Source organism: Lonchura striata, chromosome 28, assembly GCF_046129695.1.
Source record: "Lonchura striata isolate bLonStr1 chromosome 28, bLonStr1.mat, whole genome shotgun sequence".
Lineage (NCBI taxonomy): Eukaryota > Metazoa > Chordata > Aves > Passeriformes > Estrildidae > Lonchura > Lonchura striata.
The window spans coordinates 5,661,232-5,688,835 of NC_134630.1; the positions used below are offsets into that span (position 1 = coordinate 5,661,232).

Sequence of the window (27,604 nt, forward strand, 5' to 3'; positions counted from 1 at the left end):
CAGCTTGGGGTGGTATTGTAAATGCAGGTGACCCCAATGGGAAGAAACGACAATGTCTGACTCAATTCAGAAGGCTGAATTATTTCTTTATTATAACTATGGCTAAAATGCATTCATATACTATATAAAAGGAGGATACTAAAACTACATACTACTTTCTCTGACTCTCTCTCACAACCCGTGACCCTCTCTGAGAGTCCAGCCCCAGGTGGGTTGGATTGGCCACCAGGCTCAAACAATCCTCACCAGAATCCAACCAAGCACTCACTCCAGGTAAACAATTCTCCAAACACGTTCCAAATAGGAAAAACAAGGAGCAGAAATAGAAATTGTTTTCTCTTTCATTTCTCTCTGTGCACCTCTATGAAGAATCTTGAGAGGGAGAAAAATGTGCTTGCCACACGGGTGGGGTGGGCTGTGAAGAGCTGGGTCTAAGTCAGGGATGGACAAGGTGCTGGGATGCTCCCTTCATGTGGCAGCTGCACCTCAGGAAAAGCTTTGCCTGCACGAGCCAGCTCAGCTCCAGCTCCAGCAGCAGCTGCCCAGATGTGCCCTTGAAGCATCTCCAGCTTGTGTCTGGTTCTTTTGTTCCTGCAGTTGCCTGAGCTGCTTTCAGGAAGAGAATTCACAACCAGAACCATTCTTTGTTTATTCAGGGACAGGTCTGGGGGGTGTTTGGGGATGGATGGGGAGGGTGGCAGGGCACGTGTGTGCATGTCCTGTGGGGATTGCAGTGAGGCTGTAACTGCATTGTTACAGGGAACCCAGCTGTTAGGGGATGGAGGGTTTGACTTCCCTGACAGGAAGGAAATCTGAGCACTTGAGTCTGTGATGTTCAGAGATGCTTCCTCTGCTCATCTGATCCTCCAATCTGATCACGCCTCTAGTCGCAGTTGTTTTAATTAAACTCAGAGGAATTCTGCACGTTGTGCTGCTAGATTAACGTTTTTGTTTAATTAGAAACACTGGGTAGTAATGGTTGTAGCCGGCCTCCCCCAGCACACACACACACACACACACACACATGTGCACACACACCCTGCCAGGCACAGGTTATTCCCTCTGTGCATGGATTGCTTGTGGAAGGAAGGGGCAGGGGCTGGAGGCAGGTGGAGCAGCATCACCAGGGAGCAGGATAAAAGCAGGGATCAATAGTGATGTCATCTGCAGCCAATGCGGCTGCAGCTCCTCGCTCACCCTCCCACGGCTGCTGAGAGACAGGAGGGGAGGCAGGACCATTAAAGCCTGCCTGAAAGCTGTGCACAGGCACAGCAATTCCCAGAGCCCCTCTGCTGGCCTGACATTGCTGCTGGGGGGCTGCAGGAACACACGGTTTGGGGGGTCCTGCAGTGCCCCAGCACAGCTCAGGGAGCTCAGAGGGCTGGGCCAGTCCATAGTTACAGATGTGTGTGAACAGCCCCGATTTGTGATACAAAATTCTGGTTTAGAGGTGCTTCAGATGCACCAAAGCTGCTTTAAACTGAAAGAGTGATGGTTTAGCTTAGATACCAGGAAGAAATTCCTCCCTGGGAAGGTGGGCAGGCCCTGGCACAGGTGCCCAGAGCAGCTGTGGATACCCCTGCATCCCTGGCAGTGCCCAAGGCCAGGCTGGGCAGGGCTTGGAGCAGCTGGGACAGTGGAAGGTGTCCCTGCCCATGGCAGGGGTGGCACTGGATGGGTTCTGAGGTCCCTTCCAGCCTAAAAGCACCCACCGCAGCAAGGCCGCTGGGTTTGTCCCTTGCCCCGCTGTCTCTGGGTTGTGCCATTTGTATTTGGCTCTGTTCCTCCTTATCCATCATGAGCCAGCCTTAGGAAACAAGCTCTGGGTGTGTTTGCAGTTGGCAGGATTGTTCCCAGCCCAGCCCAGCCCATCCCAGTGCCACTGTGAGAGCTCCCCTCGGTGTCAGTGGGGGGTTGGCTGTGATGGATGTTCATTTGTTAAGAATCCCACCTTTTTTAATTCCCTGCATTATTTCCCTTCTGTTCCCTCACCTGTTTTGGGATGGATTCCATGCCACAGACTCCCAAGGCTGTGATTCCCTGACATGGCTCATTGGAGATGACAGAGGATCCCTCCCAAATCTCACCCTGCTGCTGGCATCCTCCTTCCAAGCTGCCTTCCCCCAGACATGTTCTGGGGGGAAAAAATGCACATTCCTGAGCTGTGGCAGCCAGCATGAAACAGCTCTCTCCAACCCAGGAGTGAGGGGCTGTGTCAGATATTACTGGGGAAGCACTGGGGTGTCGTAGGAGTTACCACAAATTAGTCAGCATTGTTGGGATTGCCCTCCTCACCCTCATTAGTGAAGGCAAAAGCAGCACTGAGAGGAGCAGGAAGCTCACTTGAAGCTCAGCTGAGCCTCTCTGCTGGGTGCTGGTGCCACTGTTCTTGGAGGGCAGCAGCACTCAGAATTAATAAATCTAAAAATCACACCCTGGCTGACAGCACTTGGCATACTGTTGTTGTGTGTGTCCCCTCTGGTCACTGCAGCTGAAGGAGGAGATTTTCCTCTCCTTTCTCTCCCAGTCCCACTGTCTTTGACAGCCCTTTCCACGTGGGTTCTTCCATTCTTTCTCTTGTGCAGCATGCTCTGCACGGTGAGGTTTGGAGGGGAAGGTTCCTGTTAGCTGTGGCTGCTCGGAGTGTGGTGAGCAGTGCAGGGATCTCTACAGCCTCTGCTCTGCCAACCAGCCAGTGCCAGCCCCTGACCTGGCAGAGCTTCCTGGCAGCACCTGGGGAGAAACTCTGACACGGTGACTCCAACACAAACCCCGTGAGGAGCAGGAAAGGGAGCTGGGGGGGCTCAGCCTGGAGGAAAGGGGCCTCAGGAGAGATCTTCCCACTCCTGCAGCTCCCTCACAAGAGGGTGCAGCCAGGTGTGAGTTGGTCTCTGCTCCCAGGTAACAAGGGGAAATAGCCTCAAATTGCTCCAAATGGTTCAGTCTGGGTATCAGGAAACATTTATTCACTGAAAGAGTGAATAAACATAGAACATAGATATGAATAAACATAGAACAGACTGCCTGGTGGAGTCACCATCCCTGGATGTGTTCAAAAAAACAACTTGATGTGGCATTGGAGGACATGGTTTAGCAGGCAGGTGGATCTGGGAGGTCTTTTCCAACCTTAATGATTCTCTAATTCTATTCTGCTTTTCCCACTATTTAAGGGTTTTAAAAGATTTCACTTAAGTGTAGAATCCTGTGGGACACTGAAATAACCCCACAAAATGGACAAGCTGGTCAATTTGATTGTGTCACGTGTTTTCCATCTTGTTGGATGCTAGTGGAAAGGCAGGGATTAGGAAGAAGTTAGAAAGAAAAAGTTAAATACAGTGTCATTGGAAGTTTGGTGACATAGGAGTCTGCTCTGGATAATCCAGTCCTTAGTGTCAGAATCTGTGGTATTTAAATCATCCCAAAATTGTAGAAAGTCTCTGTCTTTCTGCCCCGCTGCCAAAGCAGAAGCCATAATTGGTCTGTGCTGGTTTCCAGGTTGTTTATTCTGTTGATCTCTCACATGTTCTGCTGCCCTGCCCAGCTCTGTCCTGCAGGGCAGCGTGTGGGGCTCTGCCCTCAGTGGGATGTGACAAACATTAAATACCAGAAACTCCCTGGGCTGCATTTACAATATAAATTGTAAATTTATTTTAAATTGTAACATCCCTCAGTGGGATGTTACAAACATTAAATACCAGAAACTCCCTGGGCTGGATTTACAAGAACGTGCCAATATCTGTCACCTACGTTGGACAGTGTGTCCCCAGCCTGAACCAACAGAAAAATGCCAACACCACAGTGACACATGGAGGGCATGAAGAAGGAGAAAAAGGACAAGGCACACCCAATTTCCTCCATCTTGTCCCCTTTGGACCCCTCATCTAGAATCCTAAAATTTTACTTTTGCACCCGTGCCACACTTAATTATTACTGATATCAAACACTCAGAGCTGGTAATTCATCCTGTGAGATTGAAAACTCTTTTCCATGGCCAGAGATCACAGCCAGTGTCTCTGGGGGCTCTGTCCAGGGGTGGTTCCTGATCCCTGCCAGGGTCCCAGACCTTCCAGGGCAGCCAGAGGAAAGCCCTGGATTCTGACACTTAGAAATGGAAATTGTGTGTGATGGGAATGAGATGGTCCAAGATACAAAACAATGACAGGCAGATGCTGATGCTCTGCAGGAGGACAAAGTTAGCATCCAGTGTTTGAACTTGCATCGCACAGGACAATGCCTGACGCTTTCCTTGGGGTGTTCACTAATCCCTGGCACCTGTTGAAGCCCTTCCCTTTGCTCTCCACCCCTCAGAGGACCAGTTGCCCCCTGGCTTCCCCAACATTGACATGGGGCCGCAGCTGAAGGTGGTGGAGCGGACGCGGACGGCCACGATGCTGTGTGCGGCCAGCGGGAACCCCGACCCCGAGATCACCTGGTTCAAGGATTTCCTGCCCGTCGACCCCAGCGCCAGCAACGGCAGAATCAAACAGCTGAGATCAGGTAAGCTCTGGGGCTGACACTCGATGAGTTAAGAGCAAATGCAAACATGAGGAGACTGCTCAGAGGGTCCTGAAGCAGAGGAGAGGGCTGAGAGATGCAGGCGCCGCTGCTGTGGGTTGGGGCATTTTGAGTTTTTTGGTTTCTACGCCAAGTTCTCTTTTTTTTTGGTTGGAGATTTCACTTCAAGCCCTCCTGGTCTTCTCTGCTGCCCAGGGAGTGACGACAGGGAAGCTGGTGCCCATCCAGATGAGTTCCCTGGATCATGGTGTTCTTGAGCTCAAGGGAAACTGGGGCCTGGATGGGGCTGGGAGTTTGTTCCTCAGAGCAAGAACTGGCAAAGGAAGAAAGAACCTGGCAGACACGGCTTTTTAGGCCACACACACACCTGGTGTAGGGTCCATGGCTCAGGCAGCCTCTTGTTGTCAAACGCCATGGTGTGAGCAGCACACAGCAGAGCTGGTGTTGAAGAACAGCTCTTGCAGGATGTCCCCAGCGTCACGTCCCTGCAGCCATCGCTGGAGAGCACTTGGGAACGTTCCGGAGTGACCCCTCGGTGCCTCTGCCCATGGAGTCCATCTCCACCAACAGATGTACCCCAGCTCCGTGGCTCTTGTCAATTTTCCATCTTCCCCCATCTGCTTGTCCATCTGTCTCTCTTGTTTGTTTTCTGTTTGCTGTTTTGTGTGTGTGGCAACGTGACATCTCTTAATATTCACGTTTCAGGAGCTGTTTTTTGTACTTGTTAAATCTGCCAGTTCTCTGTGTGAGAGTGTGTGCAAGGAGGGCATAGGTGGACTTATTTTTGACTACTACTGATAAAACACTTCCACAGATAGCTGCAAAAATGAAACAAGTTTTGCAAGTTCTACCTTTTAACAAAAACTAACCCAAGAAATAATCCTTTTCACAAACTTCTGGGGCTGACTGCTTTGACCCAGCTTAGAGGAAAGGTGTCCGTGGTTCATTTTTAAGTATTCTTTGGCAAAAGAAAGGCAATTTTGTAGGCAGAGGGAAAGCAGAGGCTTTGGTGAGGCAACTGGAGTTGATTTGTTCATATTAAACCTTTCACAAGTTCTCTAGTAAAGTGATAACCAGCTGCTCTTGCCCGGATTCCTGCTGGCCCTGGAGAAATCAGTTCTGACTCCATCCTGCTGGATCTGCACAGCAAGGCATGGAAACACCTGGTTTTTCTCTTGCTCAGTTTGGCAAAGATTCTGCACAAAGTTCTGTGGGCCACTGGTGGAAAAGCTTCAGCACAGCCCCAGTTTAATGTAGCTTTTACACACCTGCATAAATGCCTCCTTGCTCAGTGAAGCAAAGTTACAAGCAGATCCTTAAAAGTGCTTTGTTGAATTAGAATGCCTTGTTGAATCCCAGGAACGCAGATGAGATTGACCTCCCTGTTTTATCATAACAGCTGAGGCAAATGCAAATAAAGAAAATCACTCAGCATAAATAATGAGAGGTAAACTAGAATTATACCATGCTCTGTGACCATGATCTGAAGTGTGAGTAATGCACAGGCAGATTATTTTTAATACATTCATCATCTTGCTAGAATGCCTTTACTCTTTAGCTCGGTTTGATCTGGTGTTTTTCTTGAAGCCACCTGAGTGCTGCCTTTTTATTCCAGTGAATTTATTAACCTCAGAGTGAACCCTTGACCCTTCTGATAAATAGAAGATAACTGCTGAGATTTAATCTCATTTACAGCTGCTTTAAATTAGTAAACTGGTGGAACCCTGAAGCATCCCTGTAGTCCTCAGGGCACAAACCTGTTGCCTGTATGTCAGGGAGTGCAGATCCTTGGGCAGTCAGGACTTCCCAGTTCTCCAACTTCCACCTGCTTTCATGGCCTTCCAAACCTTGCATGTTCTGCAAAGAAAGGTCTGCAGAAGTGCAAAATATTAACATTAGGGTCGTTAATATGCATTGTGTCTGTGGAAAGGAGTCAAGGCCAAGGCAGATTTGAGTATGAGTGAGGCGAGGCCTGCTTGGGCTGCTAAGTTTAGATCTGAATTTGATATATTCATCTCTCCAGAAGACAAATTCTGCTACCAGAAGGGCGGCACTGGCACACATCAGAGCAGATGTGGCTGTACCTGGATCCCTGGAAGTGTCCAAGGCCAGGTTGGACAGTGTGGATATTCTCAGTTCAGTCAGAGAGAAAACGGAGAGTTTCTAACCAGGCAGAAGCCTGGGAAACAGTTGGGAAAGATGTAAATAATTCTTTATTTCTCTGACTGAACTGAGAATATCCCTGGGATAGTGGAAGGTGTCCCTTCCACTGGAATTGGAAGGGCTTTAAGGTTCCTTCCCACCCAAACCAGTGTGGGATTTAGTGGCTGCTCCCTCTGAGGACTGAGCTCTGTGTGGCTCCCTGAGGGAGCAGCAGGACAGACAGAGCCCCAGAATCCCCCTGGACATGAAGCCATCAGGGTAACAGCCACGCTTGTGAAGAACTGAATTTTTATCGATGATGAGTTAGTGGCAAATACACAAATGAGCTTGTTAAAAAGTGAAATGTCAGACAAGGAGATCTGTGGGATCGGGTTTGGTTCTCATTTGTGTTAAATCTGAATGTTTGGCTGGCAATACAAACAGACCTCTGAGAGCATGGTCATTATATTCCCACCATCCCAGGAACCCATTTGGAATGTGGGTCTTCACTCTAATCAAGACATGGGTGATACATCATTAACCACAGTGGTTTTTCTCTAGCGGATGTTTCTGCTTCCCCTTTCCATCTCCAGATAAAATTTCCAAGCAGTTGGAAATGTTTTAATGCTTGGGGGCTTGGGCTGAGTGCAAAGCTGAGTTGTCAGTCTGAGGAGAACTGGAAGAAGCTCTGTCTGGGCTCCTGCTTCTCTTAGATATCATGAACATCTCAGCCTTAGAGATCCAGGTTGGACAAGAGTTGAAGTGGCCTTGGAAAATGGATATTTCTGCTTATCTTGGGACATATAAAGCAAAAGGCAAAGCCAATGTCCTCTGCTCAGCTGCCATCTAGGGGGGACACGAGAGGCAGCCTCCAGCCACCTTCCTCAGCACTCAAACACTAAAACCTTTTGTGTCTTGTGTGTGTCTTCTGTTTTCTAAATAACTGGCTATAACAAGCTTTTCTTTTCTTTTCTTTTTTTTTCACTTTTTATTTAACATTCAGAGACTTTTGGTAAGTTTGTTCAATTAAAAAAATGTTTTAAATCAAACCAAAAAACCCCAAACCTGCTAATGTGCAGACTTGTAACCCTTGCCCTTTAAACTAATTCCTTTGTAACAGCTTCTTGAGAGGCATGCTCTGCATTTCTTCTACTAACTCTTTCAGTAGGGATGTTCTGCCCTCTAAATTAATTTCTGCAGGGGTATTGCAGGCTACAAAAAAAAAAAAAAAAAAAAAGAATAGTAATAATTCTAATTAATTTTTCTGTATAAAGAGATAACAGCTAAATATGAACCTCCTAACATTGCACTGAATTTTTTTTTTTTTTTTGGTATCTTAGCAACAGTTGTCCTGGAATTCCCCAATTACACAATAGCTTGTACCCTGGAACTGTGATAATTGTGTTCACACCTGCAGGAGGTCTTGGAGTTTCACATCTAACGGGGTTATTGGCATTTGGAGGAGGGAGAACAGGGGGTGCAGCATTTCCAAGCTGAAGCTGTAAATCACAGGGTGAGGGGAATGGGCTGAGGGAAAGAAAGAGCCCCCTCCAGCCCCTCTGCAGCCCTGGGAAGGCAGAGCTGCTCTCCCTGTCCCTGCCACGTCCCCTTTGGTCCCCTTTGTCCCAGGGATGTGGGGCTGCAGCTGCCAGGCAGCATCAGCCTGGCAGAGCTGCAGGGACCCCGCTGGGTGCCCGCCTGTGTGGAGCAGCGAGCTGCTGCAGCCCTGGGGAGAGCAGCCCAGCACACACACACACGTTCCCACACGTGGCCTGGCAGAAGGTGGGGATGTGTTTTCTGGCACTGCTGTGGCAATGGTGGCTGTGCTCCTCTCCTCTTCCCCTGGCTGGAGCATCCGTGGGCAGCTGGGCATGTGGGAACGCAGGGAAGGGGTGGTGGGAGAGCAGACCCCATCCTCAGTGGCAGAGGGGGACACCTGCACAGGGGATTCTGCCTGGCACCATCTTGGGCCTTTATAATCCAGAGGCAAGGCCTTTAAGCTGCCTTTAAACCCCAGGCTGGCCATCTGGGCTCAGGCAGCCTCAAAATTTGCCCTAAATAGGCAGATCTGGAGATCCAGGGAGGCTGTGCAAGGCAGTGAGAAAAGTCTGCACGTAGTATCTCCAAACCAGCTTTTCACTCCAAAACTCAGCACGCAGTGTGAGCTCTTCCCCCTGTAGTCCTCCTGCAGAGCTGGTGCCCTCCCTGTGCCCCAGACCCTGGCAGCCTCGTGCACATGTTCATGCCCTGTATAGGACACCAGGCAAGCCAGGTATTGACTGCCTCCCCTGCACCCCCATGACCCATATCAAACCCTCCAGGACCTGTCAGAGTTCCTCAGAATAATTAATCCAGTGCATATCCTCTCCCAGCACCCTCCTGCTGCCCCTGTGTTGAACATGGAGCTGGTTAGATGTGAAACTCCAACAGTGAAAATCTCCCATCTGTGTCTGTGCCCCACCCAAAGTGCTGCTCAAGCTCATTGGACTCAAAATCTGGTGTGGGGCATCATCCCAAAGCTGTCCTGCCCCTCCCCGTGTGCCAGAGTTAGAGCTGGGGAGCCCAGGGTGGCACTGCCTGCTCTCCCAGACCCCAGGGTGGCACTGCCTGCTCTCCCAGACCCCAGGGTGGCACTGTCTGCTGTCCCAGAGCCCAGGGTGGCACTGCCTGCTGTCCCAGACCCCAGGGTGGCACTGCCTGCTCTCCCAGAGCCCAGGATGGCACTGCCTGCTCTCCCAGAGCCCAGGGTGGCACTGCCTGCTCTCCCAGACCCCAGGGTGGCACTGCCTGCTCTCCCAGAGCCCAGGGTGGCACTGCCTGCTCTCCCAGAGCCCTGTCCCCAGGCCAGGCTGTCCCCAGAGCTGCTGGCAGCCCCTTTCCAGGGGCAGTGCTCAGAGGAGCAGGCAGTGACACAAGAGGTGATGCTGGTGCTGTGTCTGGGCTTGCACAGCTCTAACTTCCAGCATGTTTTTGCTGTCAATTAGAGTGAACTTTTGCAGGAAAGTGCCAGGCTTAGCAAAGGCAAGAGAAGCTTTTGAGCCATGGGTGATGTTGGGATGTCTTCCCCTTCTCTACCCTCTTCCCATTAGCCTTGTTCCATACTGGTGCCACAGATGGCAGATTTTCACTCCAGTTTTGAGACAGAAGGATGTATCAGAGGCTGTTTTTATTTTTACTGAATTGATCTATAACCTTTTGCTGCTTTCTCTCTCTGTCTCTCTTGCTTTTTAAACCTTCCTGCCACCTCCTGGGTGGGGATCTGCCCAAGTCCATGCTCCCCCACCTCTTCCAAGCGCTGTCTCTCCAACCTTTGTCCTGAGAGCTAACAACCTGCTTCATTAACCTTAGCTAGTTCCTAACCCTAACTAGATGCTAACTTCTCTTTAGCTAATAACCTAACCTCATAACTAGAAGCTGAGTCTAACTAGAGTCTAATTCCTAACACTATAATGCCTCTGTTCCCTTAGCTCCTTTGAAAAATAAAGGTGAACTCTACTTAGTATCTCTATATTTTTACCTTCTATCCTGAGAATGGAGGATTGAACCGCAGCAGAAGGATGAGCAGGGCTGAAGGATAAGGAGGGAAGGGGGTTTTGGTGATTAAGGCAGAAGATTGGCACGGGGGAGGCTTTGACTCCTGTCCTTGCCTCTGCCAGTCTTCCCTCCATGACCTTGGGCAGGTTGCTTCACCTCTACCTCAGTTTTCCCCGTGTGTAAAGCAGGATCATAACTCTGCTGTTCCTCCTCAGGGGAGAGGAGAGGGTGAGAGGCTGGTATTTGTCATTTAAGGTGCTCTACAGCCCTGGCTGGGAGTGCTGCAGAGTGGCAGCAGTGTCACCATTGCAGAGGAGCTCGTGCATCTCTCCCTGGGGAGAGGCAAAACTTGGCACTGCGGGATCTGCCCTGTTCTCAGGATTGGGGTAAAAACCCACCTAACTAAAAACTAAAGCCCCTTCTTTGCTAAGTTTTCAATGCCACTGTGAGCAAAAGGACCTGCCGTGTTTTCAAAGGAAGATGGTTTGGTTGCAACCCCAGGAGATCAGATGGGGGACAGAGTTTTACCCCTGCCTGTCACTCCCTCCCACCTGGGAGCTGTGCCTGAGGCTGGGCACTGAGAGACAACAGGAGGGGCTTGGAATAAAATAACCCAAGGGAGAGGCAGCCAGCAGGGCTCTTCTCTCCACAGAGCCCCTCCTCACTGGCATCAGGGTGGCTCCAGAGCCACTGCAGGAGGTGCCAGGTAGCCCTGTCACCTCTTCAGTGCCCAGATCTGCCCCAGCCCCTGTGCAGAGCCCTGAGGGATGGCCAGGGGTCCTGAGCAGGACATGCACTAAGCCCACACATCTGTGCCAACAGCTAAAGTTTGGAGGTGGGGATTTGCTAGGAGAGGTGGGATCAAACCTGCAGCTTAATGTGTGCAAGGTGCCCACATGTCCCTGTCCCTGCCTGGGCTAACACAGCCCTGGCATCCCCAGGAGTGGGGAAGGTAAACGCAGGGTCATCATGTGCCCAGTGAGTAGCAAACAGTGATGTTAGCTGAGAGCCTGAGGGGTTTCTTTACATTCCTACAACAAAATGGAGCCAGTCTCAAGCCTTTTGAAGCCAAGAGCCACTGGAGGCTCTGCAAACAGTCAGCTGCATTGGGCTGCTGAAAAGGACACCCCACTAAAGTATCCCAAGCCCTCTTCAGTGTCCTGTAATTTGAGATACACCAAGAAGTTTCCTACTGGGAACTGTCTTCCTTGACTCAGGTCCTTTTCCCACGGGCAGTGCAGGTGTTTGGGGTTTTGCAGTCATTTCACTCATTTTCTTTGTTTTCTTTGCAGAAGGTACACCGATCCGAGGTAAGACACCCCAGCTCACTCACTCACCCACTCTCCAAACACTTCTCTCCACACAGATCCCGTTTCATTACCCCGTGCCCAATACAGATTCGTGTTGTTGTTACGTTTCCTTGTCCTGCTTCACCTCTGGATATTTCTTTTTTATACCTGTCTTTATTTTATCTATGGTTATAATGTCCTTTTTTGTTTGCTGGGTGCACTTGGTAATACTGATACTGTTATTCTAATAATGTCTCCGGCTGCGCTGCCTCAGATTTATGGCAGAGTTTTAAGAGCTAATCTCTCCAAGACTATGAAGGACTGAAGTTTATCTCCAGCATTAAATGCTATCAAAGCTTAGTAAATACTTAGGACTTCCTCTTGATTGGTGCAAAGTGCTCCCGAGCTGCTGATGGTGATGAGTTTTCCAGTCCTTTGCTCAGGCAGATCTTCAGCACTTACCATACTCAGCATACTCATTTGTTTGGCTCCAGAGCCTCCTTCCACTTCCTCCCCACTCTCTTACCCTTAGGTTTCTCTAGGAAAGATCCATGGTAAGTAGCTTTTGCACTCTCTCTTTAATGGAGTCAAAGATTGACCTCAAGCTGAAAGGCAGGAGGAATTGGGTGTGCACCCCTTGGAAGACCCTGCTTTGGTTTTATCTCCACTGGCACATTTAAAATTCCATAATTCTCTGCTGGTAAAAGCAACAGGAGGTGCTGTAGGTGAGATTTACGTTTTCACACATCGTGTCTGTTGGCTCCTGACAAGTGCTGAACACTCCTCGCCCTCTCTGCAGCCTCATTTCTGCCATTGCCTTGACCAGCAGGGGTGAGGAGTGGGCAGGGAGGGAGGGATGAGTCCCTGTTCCCCAGGGAAAGCTGCCCACTGCAGTCCTTGGTTCCCTTCCTGCTCTGGAGTGAGGCTCAGACCAGTGTTGCTCATGAGCAGCACAGAAAATGTATCTGGAACCAATGGAAACAACCCACAGATTTGTCCAAATTAACAGAAATTTCTGGGAAAACTCACCAGCAGCTTTCCACCCAAGTGGACCTCGCCAACAGCAGAGCTGGAACTGTAATTCCATATGAAATATGCTCAGCTGGGTGCTCAGTGGGAAGCTCCAGCCAGTTTGGGTTTTAACTCCTGTTGTGCTGAAATACCCGCAGATTCTTTTGGAATGGATTTTGTTTGGTTTACTGGCCTGGGTGGGGCTTTTATGGGGTTTAATTCCCTCTGTTCTGACTTTGGGAGCTCCCAGGCACGGGGGACGCTGTGGGGAATTGCACTCACACCCCAGCCCTGTCCCAAATCCTCTCCCAGCCCCACGTCCCCCCACCAGCATCGTTCCCACCCACGCACACGCAGAGGAACGTGAGCTCTGTGTCCTCCTCTGTGAACACACTGCTTTTTCCTTCCTGAAAAGGCTCTATCTGCAACCAACAATGATCTCATTTGCACTCCTCTCACTTAAGATTTTATCAATACTATTACACTGAGCTGGAATTGTTTGGTTTTCATATTTAGGTGGGGTTTTTTTTCCAGAGATGGGAGTTAGGAGTCTTACCACATGTGAGCTCTGTCCATATCTGTAGTATAATCATGTACTCCTAATACATAAAACATTTGAGAGCCTGTTGAATTATTTATGTAGTATGTATTTTAACTGGAGTTTTGCAGGGATGAAGCCTTCTGAGGTAAATGAGGCAATTTTCTTCCATGTAGTTCCATGCTGCATCTCTCTGCATATTTGCTGACAGGAATCTTTAGTTTGGGCTCTGGGTATATTCTTGTAGCCTGCAATAATATACAAGTTTAAGAAAAACCTTAATCCTTTTGGCCCAGATGATGTAAACCATGCAGGCAATTTTGAAGTTCCAGTGCAGTATTTACAGGGTTTTCCTTGGGGAATATTTACTATCAGCAAGGTGCTTTTCACAGAGGCTCTTATCTCCTGTAGGCTTCCCGAGGAGCAGGTATTGGGCACAAAACAAAGGCAGCAGTGATAGAAATTCCCCAGGCAGTGGGTGACAAAGCCTTTCACTTTTATGGTCACTGCTTCAAATTGAGCAAGGGAAAGTCAACTGCCTGCTGATGGATTTCTGGGGATCACAGTAATATGGATTATTGAGGCTGATTTCGGGAGTTCTGGTGCAGAACGCCTGCATTGCAGAAGCCACAAAAACTTGGTGCCTTTGCTGATGGGTTCAGGACAAAGAGCAACACTGACTACAGAGGGGGGATTACATTTTCTCACCGCGTGCTGCCACAGCGGGTCCGCGGGGGCTCCGTGCTCCTGTCCCGTGAACCCGGGGGTGGGATGGACGCAACAGAACCGGGGCTGCTGCCCTGCCTGCAGAGCCAGCAGAGCCGTGACCATGTGTCTGTGCTGCCGTCTCTTCTCCCCTCACAGGTGGGCTGCAGATCGAGAGCAGCGAGGAGACGGACCAGGGCAAGTACGAGTGCGTGGCCAGCAACAGCGCCGGGGTGCGCTACTCGTCCCCCGCTAACCTTTACGTGAGAGGTAGGGAGCACAGCGGCTCAGCGGCACTCAGCCTCCTCCTCCCGGGCCCATCCCACCCCTCCTGAGCTGCCTGGAGCTCGGGGGGTCCCCACTGCTCCCCACATCCCCGTGGGGCCCCAGAGCAGGGCTGGCTCGCCCACAGCCGAGTTAAGCATGAGCCAAAAGAGCACACCCCAAAATCACCCACAGGGGAGGGAATCCCTTGGGCTGCAGAGAGGCCAGAATTGCCCTTTTTCCCAAAAGAGAGGGGCAGAGAGGCCAGAATTGCCTTTTTTCCCAAAGGAGAGGGGCAGAGAGGCCAGAATTGCCCTTTTTCCCAAAGCACAGGGGCAGAGAGGCTGGAATTGCCTTTTCTCCCAAAGGAGAGGGGCAGAGAGGCCAGAATTGCCCTTTTTCCCAAAGCACAGGGGCAGAGAGGCTGGAATTGCCTTTTCTCCCAAAGGAGAGGGGCAGAGAGGCCAGAATTGCCCTTTTCTCCCAAAGCACAGGGGCAGAGAGGCCAGAATTGCCCTTTTTCCCAAAGGAGAGGGGCAGAGGGGCCAGAATGGCCCTTAATCCCAAAGGAGCCCTGCCCTCTGGAAGTAGGGGGGTTTCAGGTCTGCTACTGTGGCTGTGAGAGGTTGGGAGGACCCCTCTGTGTCCCTGGATCCCCCCAGACTGCAGCAGGAGGATGCATTGGCACTGCTGCCCGCAGCATTGGCACTGCTGCCCTCAGTCCCAGCTGCTTTTCCCACTGCCAGCAGTAATTTGTCCCTGGTTCCTTGGGCACAAACGCTGGGCACAGAGTTGGGGACACCAGCAGCCATCCCTGCCTCAGTGACAGCCCCTTCTCCCTGCAGCAGGGGAACAGATGACAGGGGATTGGCTTCTGCTCCGTGTCCCCTCGATGTTCTCCCACCCCGTGGGCCAACAGCCTCTCCACTTTCTCTTATTTTGATCTCTCTGACCTGTAATATTTCGTGTGTAGCTTCGGTTTAACATCTTTCCACAGCAAAAAACCCTTTTGGTAATGAGAGAGCAGGGCTGGTCCTTCTCGATTAAAAAAAAAAAAAAAAAAAAAATACCATTGGGAGGAAAAAAGAAAAGTTACATCCCAGCAAACTGTTCCCATTTCCATCCCATCGACAGAGGAGGCGCCTCCCACCTACACTCACGTTACTCTGCAGTCCAATGCAGAGCCATGCTCCTGTGTGCACTCCTTTCTCTCTCTCTTTCTCTCTCTCTCGTGTCTCACGCTCACTAAATCACATGCACATGGAGAGAAGGCTTTTAATAATTTAATGTTTCCAAGCTAAATTTTTAAATAGCCTTTTGTGGCCAGCTGGAAAATTGCGTTTGAGATTTGCCCTGTCGCCTGGGCCCCGAAACTCCGCTTTTGGGAGTGTCAGTCTGGATCCAATACTAATTCAGGGCTGAATCCATTGCAGACAGCTTAGCTGCAATGGTTTGGGTTCTTTAAAAAAAAACAAAAAACAAAAAACACAACTAAAAAGAAAAGAAACAGGAAAAATGTGGGGATTTTTCATTATTGTTTTGTTTATAAATTTCCTCTACTTTTCTGGCCACTCGGAAACTACCCAGGAGACAAAGGTTGTAACAGGGTGTTGTCTCCACACCTGGATGAGAGGCTCCAGGTGATAGCCCTGTTCCTCCCCCAGTTAGCCCGTGTGTACCTGGGCCTGCCTGCAAACCAGCACTAACCTGCCGAGAGAGTGCAGAACACAGCGTGTGCCAGCTCGGCCTGTGGTTTGGGTGTTTTTCATGCTGTTTAATTCCTTGTTTCTTGTGTGTTAATATCGTGGAAAGGTAACAAATTTCTGAAATGGATTTGCTTTGGTGGGAGGGAGATTTCATGCACATTTTTCTTCCCTTTTTTTTTTTTTTTTTTTTTTTTTGTTTTGTTTTAAAAGAGTCCCGAGCACTCTTGTGTTTCCAATTGACTTGTTTCTCCCATAACATGCTTGTCTCTATAGACCACCTGGGATAGGAGTTGTAAGTTTGAACATTGCAAGGAAATGCTTTGGTTTGGTTTTTGCTTTTCTTTTTCCTTCTTCGAATTATTTCTGTTTTCCTTATTCAGTCCCGTGGTGGAGTCAGAGTGAGCAGGGCTGGGTGTGGGGCTGGGGGGAGCGCTGGGGAGCGGTGCCCGGCCGGGCTGCACCTCTCCCCTCTCCGAGGAGCAGAAGGACTGCAGGGAGGGAGAATCCTGCCTGGGCTCAGCACCCCTGTGGGGGCTGATTCTGAGCTAGGATTGCTCCCAGCCCAGCCTCCCTGCGGAGCTCGGTTGGGCTTAAAGGGATGGGAGGGGGAGCGTTAGGAAGGCAGGAAAGAGGGTCGTTACTATCTTCATTTTTTTTCCTTTCTTTTTATTTTGGTTAAGAGAAAAAAAAAATCAATCAATTTGCAGCTGACAGCCTTGAGAAGGCCTTTTTTTACTCTCTCTGTGTTTCCCCTATTTTTCTCTTCTCCTCATGTCATTGTGTTCCGCATCAAACCCCCTTAACATCCCTCAGAGCTACGAGAAGGTTGGTGTGGTTTTTTTCTTTTTTACTTTCTTTACCCACATTTTTACATTCGTAAGAGAAAAAAAAAAAATATGGAAAAAAAAAATTTAAAAATGAAAAGAGAAAAAGCAAGAAATCTTTAAGATGAGCGAGACCCGCGCATTCCCGGGTCTCACGGAGATGAGTTGAGTTGCATTGTGGGCCTCTCTATGCATCCTTTGGTAATGTTGCTGAGTTCTTGCACTTTTTTGTCGTCATGGTTACCTTGCCGTTTGGACATTGGGCCTGATGCATGATAGGAGAATGTAACAATCTTCTTTGCATGCCACTTTTTAAATTAATTATGAATTATTTTTTTCGATATATAAATATGTATCGTTTCTTTTCGTTACACAATTCTTGTTTCTTTGAAGTGGATTTACTCTTACTTTCCAAATTTTTTGGTTCTGTTGGGTTTTTTGCTTTCTCTTGATTTCCTGTTTCTGTTATGATTGGTTATGCTGTGCTGTAGTTTATTCCAAACGCATTGTGAGAAGCCAGTGTTCCTGCCCACCCGGTGGTAACTGAACTCCTCAATCCCTCCAGGAGGAAAGGAGTCACACAGCTCTAACGCCTGTCCATGGAAGCCCTGCTATTTGGGACAAGCCTTTGTTTTGGGGGAGGGAGGGATCTGGGAAGTGGAAAAGATGGTGAGAACACAGGGGGTCATTCCAAGAGTTAGTGCAGACCTCGGGTCACATTATTGATTATTTATTTCTTGAGGTGTGGCTCTTGTTCCGCCTCCTGCATGCAAAGAAAAGCCCTGAGCCCGCTCCGGGGGCTTCCCCAGCTGTGGGAGCTCTCTCTCTGCTCACTGCCCAGCTCCCTCCAGGAACACCAGGAGCAGGGGCTGCCAGCCCAGCGTGGCACTGACAGAGAGCTCCCTGCTGATCCCAAATCCCACGCTGTTCTCTCCTGCAGCACCCACGAGTGCGTGGAGAGCCCGTGGCAAGGCAGAGCCCCAGCTCCGGGCAGAGCCTGGCAGAATCCCATGGAGGAGGTGACACCTCGTCCTGGGAGGGCTGGGAGGGAAGGGCAGCTGGGCAGCTGCCTCCTGGCTCTGCCTCTCCCCATTGCCCTGCTCCCTTCCTGGGATTTATCCATTGCTGCCTGGTGCAGGCGCCTCAAAACCCAGCCAGGCACAGCGAAGGCAGAGCCTCCTTCCTAAAGGAGCGTGGGAGGAGAAGTGCAGCTGTGCCGGGGCACATCTGGCAGCTGCAGCTATTGCAAACAGCAACCAGCAATCTGGCCAGTGACATTGGAGCTGAAAATGCCTCTTTTCCCTCTTCTCATCTCCCTGTTTATCCCCAAGAAGCTCCTGTTGCCTCCCATGTGTGCATCCCGAGCGGGTGAGGCACATGGGAGAGTGAACAGGGGGTTTGCAGTGTGTCAGTGGTACCAGTGGTGCTTGGTGCTTCCCCTGTGCAGAACTGAATGCCAGCCCTTTCCCTGGCTATGCCTTCCCCTCTGCCCGCCCGTCCTCACCTCTCAATCAGCTACCAAAGGAGTGGCTTTCCTAGGGCACAGGTATTAAAGCTGTGTGATTTTTGAGAAATCCAGTGCAGTATTGACACAGTATCTGTCTCTCTCTTTCTCTCTCTCTCTCTTTCTCTCTGTCTGTCCTTCTCTTTTTTCTTAAAATGCTGAGATTTCAGTGCTCGGACCCTCAGTGCTGGTATTCTCCCCTCCCCTTCTGAGTCTCCTCCCTCCCTGTAGGTACCAGGGTACCACTCCCAAATGCTGCGCTCTTGATAATTCTCTGGGAAGAGACCAGCTGTGGCTCTTCTGACTTGGATGCCAACAATAGCCAAAGACATCCCTCAGTCCCAAGGCTCTTTTTAAAGGCAAAAAAAAAAAAAAAAAATCTAAATAAATGAAAAAAAAAATGCTTCTTCTATTAAAAAAAAAGAAAAAAAAAGGAATAGCATTTGAAATGAGGTATTCCCATCCCACCTCCCTCCTGCCTAGGACTAAAAGGTGATAATCACTCCTAATTACAGGATTTTCCTTCATGACTAGGAGTTTGAGTTTCAGGATTTAGGTGCAATTAAAAAGGGATTTATACACCATTATTTTTTATTTGTTTATTTTCTCTTTTATAAAGTATTTCTAACATGGCCAAACTGCACTGCTGCTGCTAAGAATCTCTTGTGATCTGAGAAGGCTTGAAGATTAAATTCTTCCTTAAGAGCCAATAAAAATAAAAGTAATGATAATGATATCAACAACAATAAACTAAAGCTAAATGGGATGTAATCATGAAAGTCTGGAATGACACTGGGTGAGGAAATGGAGATTTGATACCTGCCTAGAAGAGGCTGTTATGGTCTTTTGAGCAACCTGGTCTAGTGGAAGGTGTCCTGTGAGAACAGGATGGGCTTTAAGGTCCTTCCAACCCAAACCATGGGCATGGTCTTGAAATTATTGGTGAAGGGTTTGCCTGGTGTGTTATTACAGGTCAGATCATGCCATGCTCCAGAATAACAGAGTGCTAACAGGGGATACCCAAGGTCAGAGGCAGAAGCTTCTTTCTGGAGACCACAAAAGCAGGTCAGAAGCAGGTGAGGTGATCTCTGCCACCAGCCCAGGTGTGTGGCAGTTTAGGCTGAGGCACCTGTCCAGGGTTCACCTGTGGTTGGTGAGAAGATGGAGGCAGTTCTAAGGGCAAGCCAGTACCTTGGTGGGAATCCAGGTTTTTATGGGAGCCATGCAGCTCACCTGGCTTTCAGAAGTCTCCTTGGATGCTTCTCTGTATCCCTAGGGACACAAGTGCCACCAAACCTGTGGCCCATAGTGATTGCAGGAAAGGATGGATTCAAAATCCTGCAAATGAAGAGCTGCCTGCCCATAGTAATGTTGAGAGGCTGCCCCTGGATCCCTGGAAGTGTCCAGGGCCAGGTTGGACAAAGTTTGGAGCAGCATGGGACAGTGGAAGGTGTCCCTGCCCATGGCAGGGGTGACACTTTGAGGTCCTTTCCAGCCCAGAGCACTCTGTGGTGTTTTTGTCTGTGATCAGGGACCACGTTGGGGGCTCAACCATTACCCCAGCAAGGGCACATGTCCCCTCAGCCAGGAGCCTTGTCCCCTCAGCCAGGACCTCTGTCCCCTCAGCCTGGACCTGTGTCCCCTCAGCCAGGAGCCTTGTCCCCTCAGCCTGGACCTGTGTCCCTCAGCCAAGACCTGTGTCCCCTCAGCCAGGACCTGTGTCCCCTCAGCCAGGACCTGTGTCCCTCAGCCAGGGGCTTTGTCCCCTCAGCCAGGGGCTTTTGTCCCTTCAGCCAGGGGCTTTGTCCCCTCAGCCAGGGGCTTTGTCCCATCAGCCAGGACCTCTGACCCTCAGCCAGGACCTCTGTCCCCTCAGCCAGGACCTCTGTCCCTCAGACAGAACCTGTATCCCTCAGCCAGGACCTGTGTCCCCCAGCCAGGACCTCTGTCCCCCAGCCAGGATCTGTGTCCCCTCAGCCAGGACCTGTGTCCCCTCAGCCAGGACCTCTGTCCCCCAGCCAGGACCTGTGTCCCCTCAGCCAGGACCTGTGTCCCCTCAGCCAGGACCTCTGACCCTCAGCCAGGACCTGTGTCCCCTCAGCCAGGAGCTTTGTCCTTTCAGCCAGGGGTTTTGTCCCCTCAGCCAGGACCTGTGTCCCCTCAGCCAGGACCTGAGTCCCATCATCCAGGACCTGTGGCCAGAGCCGGTTTGCCCCCTGGGAATGCAGCACTTTGCAGCTCTCCTCTTCATCTGGGAAGCTGCAGGCGGCCACCTCGATTGCTGTGGTTCGATCCCAAAATGCAGCTGCTGGCTGGGATGGAGGCCTGTGTGTAAGGACCTCGTGTCCCTGCGCTCCTCCATGGCCAGAGGGAAGGAGGGGTGAGCAGTGAGGGCCGTGCTGCTACTGGTACAGGACACGTTGTTGTGGTTGAATTTAGTAGAATTAAGAATTTTCCCCCTTTTTCACACAGCGGGGCCGTGTCAGGAGGTACAAAAGGCAGCAGTTGGGATGCTGCAGGGATAATCCTTCCTGCTCTCTGCTCCAGCTTCTTTTGGCTCTGCTCTTTTCCAGCCCAGGGAGCTGCAAATGGCTCAGCAGGCATTTAAAGCAGCCCGGTCCCTGCTCAGGGCCTGCCTTTGCTGCTTGTCACCATCAGCACAAGCTTTGTCACCCCCAGCCAGGTTCTGCAGCCCTGCTGAGAACATTGCCAGGAACTCCCAAGGCTCTCTGGAAAACCTCAGCTCATTGAGAGACCAAAGATGAAACCAGGCCAGGGCAAAACATGTAAGAGCTGAACTAGTGGAAATCAATTAAAATAAAACCCACAGAAAGGGCAGGGATAGTGTGCTGAGCACCTCAGGAAATAAAGCTTCAAAATAGATTAAAATGTGATTAATTTAAGCAATAATTTAGCCTGTAGCCTGGGTTAAGTTCGGCACATGAGTAATTTGACCATCAGACTAGAGCTGTTAGTTGGTTCCAGGTGGAACCATTGCTGAACTTTTCCCTTTCAATCCCATTTAGAGGTTGAAGGAAATAATTCCACGTGCACTAGAGATTTAACAAATAGCCACAAGGTCAAAACAGTCACTGGTATTTTAAATTGTAGGAATTTTAATACCTTTTTAGACTAGATTGATAATAAATTCTTTAATGGAGAAGGAGGGAGGCAGAACCACCACTGGGTTGTACAGCTGCCTCTGCAGTGCCCAGTTTCCAGGTGCTAAAATTGAGGGATGGAGAGTTCTGGGATGATTTTAAAGGGTTATTTTAGCACTTCTGTGGGTGGGGGAGCGCCCTGTCCGTGTTTGGGGTGTCCTCAGCTCTGAAATTCTAGTTCCAAACCAAACAAAGCAAACAAAAACTTCACTGTGTTTCTGCAGAAGGATTTCTCAAGGGTATCAGGAAATGGAAATGGATACAAAAAGCCACCCCCCAAAAAAAAACCAACCAAAAAAAATCCAAACTGTGTATATATCTATGTATATACATGACTATCTCTCTATAGAGGGCACTTTGCAGGAACACTGTGCTGTACTGATCTCGAAATCTCTGCCTGCCTGTGTCTCTTACACCTTTTGCATCGCTGTTCTCTTTGTTTTAGGGGAAAAAATTAGATTACACCTTGTCAAATTAAAATAACAAAAACTAAAACAGTCAAGTCTGTGTTTAAAATTACAGAGCTGCGTGAAAAACAATTGGATTCTGATTATTTTCTGTTAAATCCTGTAAAAAAACAACAGAAAAAAAAAGAATTGCAAAAGACCAGAGATGTTCAGCCAGCCTGTCGCTCAGCTAATGTGGTTTTTTAAGTGAAAAGTAACAATTATTGGGAAGGTAATGGATTTCCTCCAGACCAAATCCAAGCCTTGGTCTCATTCTTTATTTATCTACCTATTTACCTATTTATTTTATTTACTGTGAAGGAAATGAGGAAGGAGATGGGCAGGAGGAGGGAAGCTTCTCATCCTGTGGAGGGGCAGAGGTCGGAAATCCAAAGCCCAAAAGGTCTCACCCCAGGGGAATGAGCCTGGAATTGGAACGGGAGAGGGAGAGGCAGAGGCGGCTGCACGGACACGCAGGGGCAGGGCCAGACCACATTTGGGAGGGGAGGACAGGTGTAATCTAAGCTTCACTAATAATGTAGAGGCTGCACATTATTTTGGCACCCTTTCCCCTACCCCTCCTCATTTTGGAGCAAGACGGAATGACTCCTGTCTCCCCAAAATGGCCAATAATGTCCGCCTTCTCACCTCATTTGGAGCAGCAGCTTGCTGAGTGTCAAAATGTTTAATACCATTTGGTTTTGTTTGGTGCTTTCAACCAGTCACTTCACTTTCTTTTGTTTCCTTTTCTTTTTCCGATTAATTTCTTCTTTAAGGTATAAGATGCATTTCTCTTTGAGTTGGTTTAATGTGAATCGGGGTTTGAAGTGACAGGTTCTTGTCCAGGACATTCTACTTTTACCCACCTTGCTCCTCCTCCAACATTTTTTCTCTCTGAGGGAATCTGGAAGGGGATTTAAAAGAGCAGCTGGTGGTGTTCCTCAGCACAAACTGGTTGGTCCTCAGGTTTGTCTCATTAGCAGCATCATGGGAACACATTTTAAGGATGGATTCTGGTGTTGCAAAAGTCAACCCACTGGATCTCCCAGTGTCTCTTCCAATCAGGTCTGTAAATCTTGCAAAAACACCTCTCACCTTGTGGACCCCGAGTGGTGATGGGGAACCTGAGCCGTGCTAATTGGGACCAAAAAAGCCAAAAATGCCACTCACAGAACACAAACTGGGTCAACCTCTGCCTCCGTGAGCAGCAACAAAACCAATTGGCATCCCAAGGGTGTGAAAAGTTATGGATCTGTTCTGTTTCTTAAAAAAGCACAATTTGGGGTGCAGATTTGCAGTGTGAAATGCTTATCCAACAATTAAACAGACTCATAACTAACTGCACTTCAGAAATTTCCCTGTGCCTCTGAAATGGCTTCTCTGCATTGAAATAATTTAATTGCACCCCAAACACCCAGCTCTAGTCCTGGAATTTGGTTCTATCCATAACAAGCTGTATCCTTGTTTGAAAAAAGGCTCCTGAGAGTTTTTTGGCCATGGACAATGTCTGTTTGTGTGTGCCTGCTTGTGTGTGTCTGTCGGGAGCTGTTGCACATGGAGCATGCACGTCCGTGTACGCATGCGGGGTCTGGCAAAGCTGTCCTGGAAACCAAACACCCCTGGAACTCAGGGAAGGTCCTTCTTGCACCAGAAACTGGGAAAAGTATTATTAGACAAGTGTCAGTAAAGCAGAGCCCTGACTGCCCCATCCCAATGTTTCCTTTCCAGAGGGGGCAGTTCTGTTCTTCCCGATCCTTTGAAAATGTTGGATGGCAAAATGGAAGGGATCTCTCCACCCAGTTTTTTTCTTGTGAAATTCCTCTCCTTCAGCTGCTGTGGAGCTGGACCCAGAAGTGAAATTGGTCTTGATTCCATTTCCAGCTTCCTTTCCACCACGACTCTCCTCCTCCTGGGCCTTGACCTAAAGGCTGACCCAGAGATTCTCAGCTTGACAAATTCCCTCTCTCCAGCCAAATGCAAATGTTCCAGCAATTAAAATCAGCAGCTGCCTGATGGCTCTGGGTAGCCAGAGATGAACCCTGTGCCTGTTGTGGTTGTCACAGCCCTAAGCCATCACAGGGCTGTATCCAGGGGACTCTCTGAGGTCCCCAACATTTAATTGGAGTTCTTTTCCCACCCTAGATCAGTGTGTGGATGTTGGTATATCTGTGCACACAGGAGAGTCTAGCTTTTTTTTTAAACCAGGATGCACGAAGGAAGTGCTGCTGCCCGTTTTGGGCTCCTATCAGCCCTATTCCAAATTCTCCCACCTTGTGGAACGGGTGATGCTGAGGGCTGGCATCCAGAGGTGCTGGGTGCTTCCCTTGGAGGGTGACAAAAACCACTAAAGCAGCCCAAAGTAAGGATCCCTGAGACCCCAGGGCTGCCTGCACCCTGGGAGCTGTCAGGAGGAGGGCAGGGCTGCTCTGCAGCTTTTTGGGAACGTGCTCTGTGCAGCCCCTGAGCTTGTGTTTTGTGAGTGGATTTCTCCTCCCCTGCCCCAAACCACAGCCAGGAACAGTCGGTTCCCTTCAGACTCCGATTCTCAGCACTCCGCCCTACATCAGATGATGCTTTTCAGTTATTAAATTCTGGTTTGTTCTTTTTCTTTTCTTTGTTTTCTTTTTTTATTTTTTCCCTTTCTTTTTCAGTTGGGTTTCATTTCTTTGCGATTAGCTTCGGTTTGGATTAATTGTCTTGTTCTGTTCCCATGACAACTCAGTGTTTGCATCCCACCTGCCGTTGTTTGTTGCTGTTGATGCTGTTTGCTGGCCGGATCTTGTCCGGATGTGTCTCCCCATTCCTCCTCACCTTTCCCACCTTGCCTCCCCTCTCCGGAAGGTTACATACCAGCCCCCCCTCAGAAGAGTCATCCCCACCCCAGATCTGTCTGCATGTTGACCCCACTTGTTTCTTTCCAAGTTTTCTCCATCTTGTCTCAGACTGTTACAGGTGTGGTTTCCACCTGGCTCCATTTTCTGAAGTGTGGTACTTCTGGAAGCAGGATGGAGTAGGAAACAGGGATGCAGCCTCGTGGCTAGGGCTGAATGTTCTCCCTAGGGGCAGGAGGGAGCAAGGAGCACATTCCTGATCCTTTGAGCCAGTGCCTGAGGTGGAACAAACACCGTGGTACCCTCCTTACACCTTTCTGCAGGTAGCAAACCATCTTCTAGTGTCAGTGGCCAGGTGAGCTTGCAGCCCCTCCCTCCACATCCCCATCCTTCTCCCAGCTGAGGGCATGTCCCCCGTTCTCTCTGCAAATCCATGCATGCAGGAATTCCCCTTTGCCACCTCCGAGCTCCTAATGCCACCAATCTGGAAGTCTTCTCTTCCTTGCCTCCCAGTGCTGGCTCCTAGCTACTGGTTCTCACAGAAAAGGGTTTGACAGCCCGATGGGGAGAGCAAACCTTGCTGTGACAATGTCCCTTGTCACCTTGCAGGGGCTGCAGTTGGCCTTTGTTTGCCAAAGCCCCACTAAACAGCAAACAGCCTCTGCCTCTCCTGGCAGTGCCCTTCCCCTTGGAAAGAGGAAAACAAAGCTGGAAGATAAATACTAGCAAGCCCCAAGACAGTTCCAGGGGACATCTGTAGGCACTGGGAGGGACAATGGCAGGCTCAGCCCTGCTGTCCTTTGCTTTGCTTTGGCATGAGGCAAAGCCACCAAGCTTTGGAGAGGCTGTGCAGAAGTTACCTGGGAACAGGCAGCAGGAACAGGGAGTTCTCAGCCCTCTGGACCCTCCTGCCCCTCACCCACCCTGCCTGTGGCAGTTCCTGCATGGCTGTCCCTGGAGCTGGAAGAATCTTGCACCCCTGCTAGCCTCCAGCTGCTGCAGTTCCTGCATTTCCCCCAGGTCCTGTATCCTTTTGTCTTTCTTGTCGGAGGAGACCCTGCCCTCAGCCCCCTCCCTGGGCCCTCTCTGATCCACACACATTCTCCTCTGTCCTTTCCCCACTAAAGAAGGGCACCCAGCATCTCTCCAGCCAGCCCAGGTAGCTCAGAAAATGGAGCCAAGGAAACCACAGCCTCCCCTGTGCGTCCATGTTCTTCCTGTGTAAGGTCTGGAAGCTGCATCCACCTCTCTGCTAAGGAGATGCACAGAACATGTCACTGTTTTCTCAACGTTAAAAGTTTCATTACCTTGTTTTTCTTATTAATTCTATTCTATTTATTATTCCGCCAGGGCTGAGATGTGACAATGTGAGCCACCACATTGAGTCACATCAGCTAGAAAAAGTATGCAGCATTAAAGTGGGTTTCCCCCTCCCCTCCCTCTCTCTCTCTCTTCTTTCTCCGCTCCCCTCTTGTTCTCCTTCTCCTGGTCTTCCTTCCTTTCTCTGTCGCTCACTTTCTATCCAGTATCCATGTGGGCATTTGCTGCCGCCCAGAAATTATATTTCTCTGCATTTTCCTCTCTCTTTCTCTCTTTCTCTCTCTCTCTTTTTTACCTATTTTGCATGATGTTTGTGACTCTGAGAGCTGCATCTATCAATGGAACCGTGTCAGATCTTAAAGAGGCTTCGTTAGGGTTTCTATACCCGAAAACCACAAAAATTTCATTAGAGTTTCTCATCTTTTCCACACTCTCTCTCGCTCCAGGGGGGCTGTGTTCCCCTGGACGCTTCTCACACGCAGACACCGACCAAATTCTGTCCCACTCCGGGGACTCCCTCTCCTCCCTCGTTTATCCTTTTGCTTTTCACTTCTCAAGTGGAGCGTCTGGCATTTGGGGATGTGATACTTCTCTCTTTGTTGAATTCTCTGGGTCCAACAAGGCAAAACGTTGAGAAGTTTCCATCTCCATCCCAAACCTTCTCCTGGGCCCCCACCCCATGTCTGCAGCAGCCCCGGGTGGGAGAGGGCCCCTCTCTGGAGGGGGCACCTGGACCACGCCGAGCGGTGGTGGATGGAGAAGGAGACCTTCTCTCTTCCTCAGGAGAAGGGCACCCGGGCCTCAGACCCCACTGGGAGAGGGAGGAGCAGGTTCCCGGGGTGTGGAGCGGGGAGCTGGGGGCCCCAGCGGCCACGGAGGAGAAGTTTGGGCTCTCGCCATGCCAGCTCTTGCCAGTAAAGATGAGAAATTGCTAATAAATTTTTGTGTATTTATCTGTGCTGTGATGGGTCTAATCTTGATCAATGGAACCCTGTTGCTATGAAATATCGCTTTTATGTCTATATTCTATATATTGTTTGTGAAGTACGAATTTATTTGGAGTTCATTTTTTTGGTTTTTGGTTTTTGATTTTTTCATTTCTTTATTTTTTTGTTTCGTTTTTAATGAAGGAAGAAAATAAACTATGACAAACCCCATCTATATTTAAATTATCTTTTACTCTTTTTTCTTTTTCTCCTTTCTTTTCCTTTCCTTTCCTTTTTTATTTTTTTGGCTTTTTCTTTTTTTTTTTCTTTTTTTTCCTCTTCGTTTTTTTGTTCGTTCGTTTGTTTTGCTTTGCTTTTCCGTTTTGTTTTTTTGTTACCTCTGTGCGTCTCGTCCACAGTTCGCCGTGTGGCCCCTCGCTTCTCCATCCTCCCTGTCAGCCATGAAATCATGCCCGGGGGCAACGTCAACATCACCTGCGTGGCCGTGGGGTCTCCCATGCCCTACGTGAAGTGGATGCAGGGAGCAGAGGACCTGACGCCCGAGGATGACATGCCCGTGGGCAGGAACGTCCTGGAGCTCACGGACGTCAAGGACTCTGCCAACTACACCTGCGTGGCCATGTCCAGCCTGGGAGTCATAGAAGCCGTTGCCCAGATCACGGTGAAATGTAAGGGAGTGGGAGCAGGGTCCTGAGTGCACGTGTGGGAGTGGGCACGTGCCAGGCAGGCGTGCGGGCACGGCCAGAGCTGAGTGTCCGAGCATGAGTGCAGGGGATGCCTGGGCACGTGTCCTGCTCGTGCATGGGAGCGATGGTGGCACGTGTAGCAGAGTGGGAATGTGCCGTGGTTTGTGCCTGTGTCATCGTG

General features: G+C 49.7%; 1 protein-coding gene across 1 annotated transcript in view; it reads left to right on the forward strand.

The window, feature by feature from the left end:
- PTPRS (protein tyrosine phosphatase receptor type S) overlaps positions 1-27,604 on the forward strand; it is a 156,981-nt gene that overhangs the window by 82,517 nt on the left and 46,860 nt on the right. Inside the window, exons 5-8 of the mRNA XM_031507186.2 lie at positions 4,309-4,497; positions 13,894-14,004; positions 16,518-16,529; positions 27,136-27,405. Coding sequence (XP_031363046.1) covers positions 4,309-4,497; positions 13,894-14,004; positions 16,518-16,529; positions 27,136-27,405 — 582 coding nt within the window. The remainder of the gene's footprint in view (positions 1-4,308; positions 4,498-13,893; positions 14,005-16,517; positions 16,530-27,135; positions 27,406-27,604) is intronic.